Below are 7,990 nucleotides of genomic sequence, written 5' to 3'. Positions count from 1 at the left end.
GCTAGATCTGCACGTCAATGGTGTCGTAAATTGTAGTGATAGATGTACTGACACTAATTGTTTTGCAGATGAGGAGAATATAGATTGTAAAAGAGCCTTTATTTTGTTCTTCTTATCTAGGACAGGAGAAGTTAATTCTCACTTGTTTAAATTACTGGTTCGTATTCCATTAGGCAAAGTGGCTTGAAAATAGACTGTCTTTACTCTTTCTATGAGACATAGGGCCGCAATTTTATTTTTTTTAAAAAGAGGATCCAGCCAATTTGTTTTTCATTTTTTCCTTGAGATAATAATATCCTATATGCTCTACTGGGTCATCTTCACACTACAGGTTGTTTCAGCTAATGGTTATCACTGAGGTCCTGCTGCTAGCTATGCAATCCAATGATGGTCAGATACGAAATGTTGTAGAATGAAATATCCAACACTTTGAGGAGTAGAGTTTTTCAGTTTATGCAAGCACTTTATCTTCTTCATTAGAGACCCTAAAGGTAATTTCTCAATGGCACGCTTCTGTGTATTCATCAATGAGTTGAGTTGATGGTTAGAATTTTACTTGTGAAGCTTCAAGAACAAAATTTAAATTTGGTCATTTAAGTTCTGGAGCAACCAAGTTTACCATTCACTTAATATAGAATAGAAGCTAATATCTCAAGAAATATGTTTTCACTCTATCTTGACACTTGACAGTAGGAATGGTATGGATAACATAGCAACTTCTTTTACCAGACATGGAGTGCACTTCCATACTTCTATTGTTGGATAGTGTTTCTTTCATATGCCCCTACTTGCACCATTGTGAGTAATGTTTTCTTTCTAGAGTTACTGTCCTTTTGGGATCAATTTTTCGTAAAATATTCCTCATTTTGACCAAATCATGTTTTTAAACTGAATTTATTTTATTTTAAAATCTCAGGTCAAAGCTATTACTGTGCATGTGATTCAGAAGTATTTTGTGGCCGCTGCGAGGGATGGCCCTTGCTGCTTCTATGATATTTTAACATGTTCCTGCCTTCTCACAGGTCCACTCGCATAGGCTACATTCAGCAGTTCCCATGTGTGCACTTGCATACATGTGTATGCAGTGCTAATTTTTAATCAGATTGGCAGAGGCTTCAGGATATACATATGCGTCTTTCCACCTAAATGTTCTCATCCTTGGAACATGAACTACTGAAGTTTATGAAAATTTTGTATGTGAAGACTCAGGTTCATACTGCAATTGTCAGGAATACGTTTCAGATGGTCACACATGTCTGCGCTTGATATATATTTCCGAATGGAACTTTTTTTTTGTCTGTAGTCAGATATTTCAAAGTTTGAGGGGCATGTTGGACCCAATACTGCTATATCCTTCTCTGAAAATAGTAACTTCCTGCCATTATGCATGTGCCCCATAAAAACAGTGTGCACAATGTTGGATGCCTTCATTATTATGATATTTTTACCATCCCCCTAAAATGCCACTGTTGATGTGTCAAGCTTTGGGATCTATTGAAATTGAGAAATTTTAGGGCTTTGTCGCCAACTATGTAGGTCATTTTCGTGTTACATACACATGTCTGATAGAACATGCTACCATCTTTATTGTGCGCTTACATACTGTATACATGGCCGGTACCATTAACATTCTTTATTCAAGGGAACACATCTATTTTGACTATGCAGGCTGGAGTGTAGTGTTAAACATTGGAGTGAGATGAGAGTATAAGGGCAAAGATGGATCAGGAGCCTGGCCAGATGGTTTGTGACTCAGCTAAGGCACGTACAAAAGATTGCATTGCAATGTGGTGCTCGCTTAGGTGATCTGCTTTTTGAGGATAAATTTCCATGTGGGTTTGAGGGATTAATTTAATAAAGATTTGCAGGGATCTATTGTGATCATGACTGCATTGTGGATACCATAGCAAACAACTTGTGAGATTCAGGAATTGTCATTAGGTTTGATCTAATTGGTTGTTGAACCAAACAATTCATGTTGTTTAATCCTTTTCAATTCTTATGGCATATAAGAAAAGGGGCAGCACAACCTAAGCATGAAGATGAGCATGCGAAGCAGGTGAAGGCAAAGCTCAGGTTGGTTTGGATCAGATGCCTTGGACATGGTAATGGAGGTTGAACACCGATCAGTTGCAACTTGTTATGTAGGAGACTGAATCTGTATATGAAGTCTGTTTCATTAGGTATAACATTGACGTGCTCATTTAAAATTGTTTTAGGGGGGTCATTCATATTAATTCTTATTAGTGCACATAGCATTTAGTACACTGAAATCAGATCCAAGCATTAATAAAAATAACCAACTGAATCACTGTAATTCTATTTGCCCATCTAACGGGCGACCATCATTTGGGTAGCCAAGCTCAGGTTTAGGCATCGAAAACATTGTTATAACTTCAAAACAAGGATGGATTCCCCATTTTTTTTGTTTAATGATCATTGGTACACATGAAAAGTTGTTACCTTGTAGATCCAGATCACAACTAATGGGAAAGGCCATAAACAACGACTGAGAAAATGCCGCTTATATAGATTAGCCTGAAATCCACCGGCGCAGATATTGCGGAGCTGACCATGAGCAAACATAGAGGAACCCTCAAATAAAAAAACCCGAGCAAACATAGAGAAAGAAAGAAGGAAATGTGATGCATGATTGAAGAGGGAGAATGTAGGTAAGATGCTCTATTAGATTTTTTGTTATATTTTTGTGATGTTTCATAGCGTTGCACGTGTATATAATTATCTCTACCTAAATTTATAGTTCCTCGATAACTTCGAGCATTTATTTGGGGTCCAATATCCTTCAACTTGTATGAGTTTTGATCAAGAGCATGAGGATATAAATTTATATTGACTCGTTCATGTTCAGCTGAAATTCAAGTATGAGGCACATGTATTTTGTTTTAGTGGTACATTGTATAGGACAAGAAAGTATAAGGCGACATTTTATGCGATGAACGCTTTTAGTGGAGGGGTTGCTAGGGCGACAGAAAACCCCTCCTCCGTTGGTTGACGACGATGAGGGACAAGGGATTTATAACGATGGTGGCGAGACAACTGACAAGGTTGAATCAGAGTCAGCGGCTAGCAATAATGATGAGCAACATAAATTTATTGTTCCGTAGCAACACGCGGGCACTCAACTAGTATAAGTATAAAGGGGGGCCACAACCTCGACTATACAGAGAAACTTTTTTTTTTGCAACGAACTAGAGAGCTTTATTACTGAACTAGAAGTCGATTACAATCTGCCCGAAGGCTACTAATAAGAAAACTAGGGCTCACATCGAGCCAGCTCTCCGTTCCATCTTGAGCACCAGCGCGCTGGGCACAAAGATGAGCCGGTTGATTGATAGTCCTCCCAACATGAATGTCTAAGAAAGAAGCAAAATTGAGTATCATATCACCTAGTTCTGGCAGGATAGGCGAGGCAATAGACCGCGTATTGTCTCGCGAGTACCATAGGTTGACTAGCTCAAGGTAGTCGACCTGCATGATCACATGTGAGTATCCGCGGAGGTGAGCAAAGATCACTCCCTTCCGAAATGCCTTGAGCTTAGCAATAAAGGGGTCCATCACACCTGGCAACGGCTTACTCCATGCAGCTAGGAACGCTAGGTGCGAGCGAGAAACTAGGAGGTGGGCTCAATACACAATATACACGTATACAATATATACTCAACAAAAGAGATAAGAGATTGAACACAACAATCGTATTGCCATCGGACAGCTTATATGAGGTTACAGAGAGGGCACGAATCCACGATGGTGATCGTGGGCTGGTCGTGAGCGGGAGCGTGGGGTCGTGCGTGTTACAGGGAAAACTACACGCACGTACGCCACCAATACATATACACAACACATTATTCTAGCACGTATACTGTCAGTAATCTCGATCGGTTTTGTAACTCCAACATGTTCGGATAGCTGGACCGGATATGTATGACATGCTCACGTGCATGCGTCGATGGATCCATGCGGACAAAAGAAAAACGACCTGACGGCTCACCGAGAGCTTGTCTTCAGACCCCACTCATCCATAGGCTGGCTCCAAGTCTACACTGCCATCCCTTTCAAAAAAAAAGTCTACACTGCCATCATGTTGCTTCCTTCCATCTGTTAGAAATCTCTCCCATGGTTGTCCTCAATCACTTGCAAGTTAAGTGTGTTTTGTAAGCACATGTTAGCTACTCATATAAAGGCGAAATCAAGTTGATGTTCTCTGTAAAGTTTTTGTTGTGCTTGATTATATACGATACAAACGATCAAAATTTTCTAAACGAGGTATTCTTCAATGATCGCCACAGTAGAAAATTTACAGCTACTGAATTAAACAGCAGAAAACCCCGCAGAGGAAAACTGCAACATAAACAGAAAAAAAGACCTTCCATGTAAAAAGACCTTCCATGTAAATTGTACTATCTCGCTAGCTGCTAATTACAGAGCTGGTACTGCTACTTGGTAGCTCACTTGGGCTGGCTGGCCGCGCGTCGTCCTCGGAGCCGGCTGGCTGCGCACCGGCCTCGCGCGCATCCTCCATCTTCCTCTCCTCCGACCTGCACGCGGCGCAGCACGCCGCGGCGCCGGCTGCGGTCTCAGCGCCGCCGTCAGCGGCACTGCTCGTCATCGACGCCGGCGTGGCCAGGAAACTCGGCTGCTCGTCGCCGGCCATGATGACCACCACGTGCCCCAGCCACTCCCTCGCGGGCCCGGCGGCCGAGCCCTTCTCGCCGTCGGAGCCCGGGGGTTGGTCCTCGTCCGGGCCGGCGAGGCCGCCGGAGAGCTTCCAGTAGGAGCAGGCCAGGGTGAGGAGCGAGAGCGCGATGAGGGCCAGCATCGTCGCGAGCCCGCCGAAGAGGTACGGCACCGGCGTCTGCCACGTCGAGCGCGGCGCCGCCGCGGGGCCGTGGGCCATGGGGTACTCGGCTCCGGGCCTCATGGCATGGGTCGCTACCGTTCCAATGACAGCAGTGTATGCCTCTCTGTTGTCTGTGTTGTCTGTTGTCTGGGTGGTGTGATGCTGCTACGTTCCACATAAAATTCCCGTAGGAATGGGAGGGGCAGTACTCGCTAATTGCTCTGGTCCATTATATATAGAGGTCCATTAGCGAAGCTGCGCTCACAGTACAGTAGACCGGCGGGTGAGGAAATGGTCTTGATTTCTGGGAGCAACGTGCAAAAGCACAACGTCAGCTGACTTTTCGACGTGTCATAAGAACTAGTATTAGGGTTTACGCGTGATTAGTTCATTGCAGAAAGTATATGAAAAAGACAATATTTTGTTAACGAGGTCCATCGCCTATCAAACATGAGTTACATCTCCGGTATATGACTATGAACGCTCATCTCCTGTACTAAATCCATACATATCAACTACACGCCCGCCAAAGCCATGTGACATAGCTCGATTGCCACCCCATGACCTGTTCCAGGCATCCCTGCCACGATCCTACCAGGTTCACTGAGCCTATTTTGGCTACCCTGCAGTGCTTTCATATAATTGATCCGAGTTACATGCTTCAACTCAAACACATATCCTCCTCATACTTCAAGTCTTTTTTTTTTTTGCCTCATACTTCAGTCTAACCGTAGTCAATACACACGTACATATTTGACATAATTTCAACAAGAATGTGAAAGAGAATTATGATAAAGAGAATAAATAGCATATATTAATTCATTTGAAGTTGTATTTAATATCATTTTTGATAAAGAGAATATACTAATATGAAGACGATATCAACCTACACTCTGATCCTTGCACATGATTTCAAGAGCTAGTCAGGGCATCGATGATGCACACAGAAAATGATTACTAGATCAATTGCAGCAAATATTTGCATCAACCATTAATGATGGGAACCCCGGGGAAATATGATAGGTGTTTCAACAACCATACCTCTTGAAAGTGAACGACACGCCAACACTGTTGTCGCTGGACCCCAACCATTGAGGTTAGATGATGGTTTTCACCCCAAAGAGAAATTTGACTAAACTCCAGGCTATGTCGTCGATAAGATAATGGCTGCAGTCTTTTTTAGATATTTTCCAACGAAAATAATAGTAAAACTATAGATATGCTTAGGATGTTTTAAGAAAAAATATATGTAGTAATCCCCCTTAGTGGTCAAACGATGCTGACCAGATGGAAACGAGATGGAAGGGCATTTCCATAAGGCCATCTAACAAATTAGGGGCAAATCCAAGAACTCTCAAAAAACTAGGTGCAAACCCGAGTAGTGGAACCAACTAAAGAAAGTAATGCAATATCCTTTTATTTTCTACATTTTCTTCTCTGGCCCTCCCACAAGAGCAGATTTTTGGAATCTGATATACTGGAAGTCCGGAACACATTTCACAAACCTGATATATTCTAAAAAATTACAAGAAAATTCATGCACATAGGTGGTGGTATATACTTATACACGTTTTTCAATTTAATATGTCCATTTGTGACCTTGGTAAAACATGAGAAATGAGAAAGAGCTACATTTAAAATTTCAAAAACTACTCCCAAAACATATTTTTGCCCCGCTTTATATATATATATATAAATAAAGCCAAATGGTCAAACGATACAAGGTATCAAGGAATCCCTCAAAAGCCGATAAAACAAAATACACGAAAAAACTAGGCGAAAATGCTTAAATACACACAACCGTGCACTACTGAACGTCCCAGAAGGTCACTGAGAGGAAGCGCGCGAGACACGTTGTCACATTCGATTGAGACCCACATGCATCGACGATGCCCTCAATAGGGTCATGGCACGAGTGCCAAGTTCACTGCTCAGCCCCAGGCGAATGAAGGTTTTCACCCTGAATGTAAGGGAGGGAACAAAGCGATGCCCCAAGAGGAACGATACATGAACAGATATCACCATCGTCGGTGCCAAGGTGCAGAGCTTTTGTTGACCTCCCCCATCCACCACATCGCATGGAGAAGTATCCCGATGGAGAACCCCCACCACGGACCAGAGACTCGATATCCAGATCAGGGCTCGACCTCCACCTCCGGCAATAGCTTCTCTAGGACCACCCGCCACAACAAACCTCACCACCTACATGGACGAAGCACACTGCCAGGCCCAACTACCACGTTGCTCACTAGAGAGCCAATCCGTGTAGCCCGCCATACAGGGTCGCCGCCCTGGCACCCTTGGCCCCGAGCCCGACCCACCCAAAGCCTAACACCATGAGCACGTAGGAGAGGGAGGAAAGGCAACTCATTCCCGCCGCTAGACAACATCCAACCCCCTTTCTCACCTGTGAGCACGAGCAAATCTGGCCCGCAACCAGTCCTGTTCCAATGGCTGCCAACCGCCACTGCAATGACGGTTATAGGGTCATCAGATCTAGCCCCGCCTACTGTGGACGCTAGATTTGGATGGGACCCGCCCGCACAATCGACCCCACCTTGCCCCAATTGGGCAGCTGCGAGCTTCTGACAACACACAACCATCGACCGGAAGGAGGGTGTGAGACTGCAGCCCGTAGCCGGCAGATCCACAACCGGCATCGCCGGCCAAGTCCGAGGACGATGACTAATCCACTGTTGATGGTCCATCGCGCTAGCTCGGCAAGGAATCGAGGCGGCACCAATTCCCAAACTGGAGCACAGGTAGGAAGACGGCATTATCATTCTCATTTTCATGCATGTCGCAGTTTGTTATATTATTAACGGTAGTTTACATGGGCAAGTTTCAACTCATTCCTACGTGTGTGATCTTTACATTTTGCCAAAACTTGGAAACTCAGTTTTTGTTATTAATTTTTGGAAATTAAGTGGATACACTACATCGAGAATCATTCTACTCCCCAATACTATTTTAGAAGATGTATTAATTTGTGCAAAAGTCAATTGTTTCTATTTTTATCAAGTTGATAGGAAAAACTATCAATGTGTGCAATATCGAATGAGCATCATCAGATCGATCATGAACATTTAATGATACTGATTTGATATTGTATCAGGTTTCCTATAAATTTGG

General features: G+C 43.4%; 1 protein-coding gene across 1 annotated transcript; it reads right to left on the bottom strand.

Annotated features, from left to right (window-relative positions):
- Positions 1 to 4,271: 4,271 nt before the first annotated feature.
- Positions 4,272 to 5,096, bottom strand: LOC109749417 (protein GLUTAMINE DUMPER 2). Its single transcript, XM_020308387.4, has one exon. It carries the CDS (start codon positions 4,937 to 4,939, stop codon positions 4,427 to 4,429), a length of 513 nt encoding a protein of 170 aa, XP_020163976.1. The 5' UTR covers positions 4,940 to 5,096; the 3' UTR covers positions 4,272 to 4,426.
- Between the last annotated feature and the right edge of the window lie 2,894 nt (positions 5,097 to 7,990).

The sequence above is a fragment of the Aegilops tauschii genome, chromosome 6 (genome assembly GCF_002575655.3).
Source record: "Aegilops tauschii subsp. strangulata cultivar AL8/78 chromosome 6, Aet v6.0, whole genome shotgun sequence".
NCBI classification, from domain to species: domain Eukaryota; kingdom Viridiplantae; phylum Streptophyta; class Magnoliopsida; order Poales; family Poaceae; genus Aegilops; species Aegilops tauschii.
Note: the sequence above shows the minus strand (reverse complement) of the source record. Positions and strands in the feature narration are given on the sequence as shown.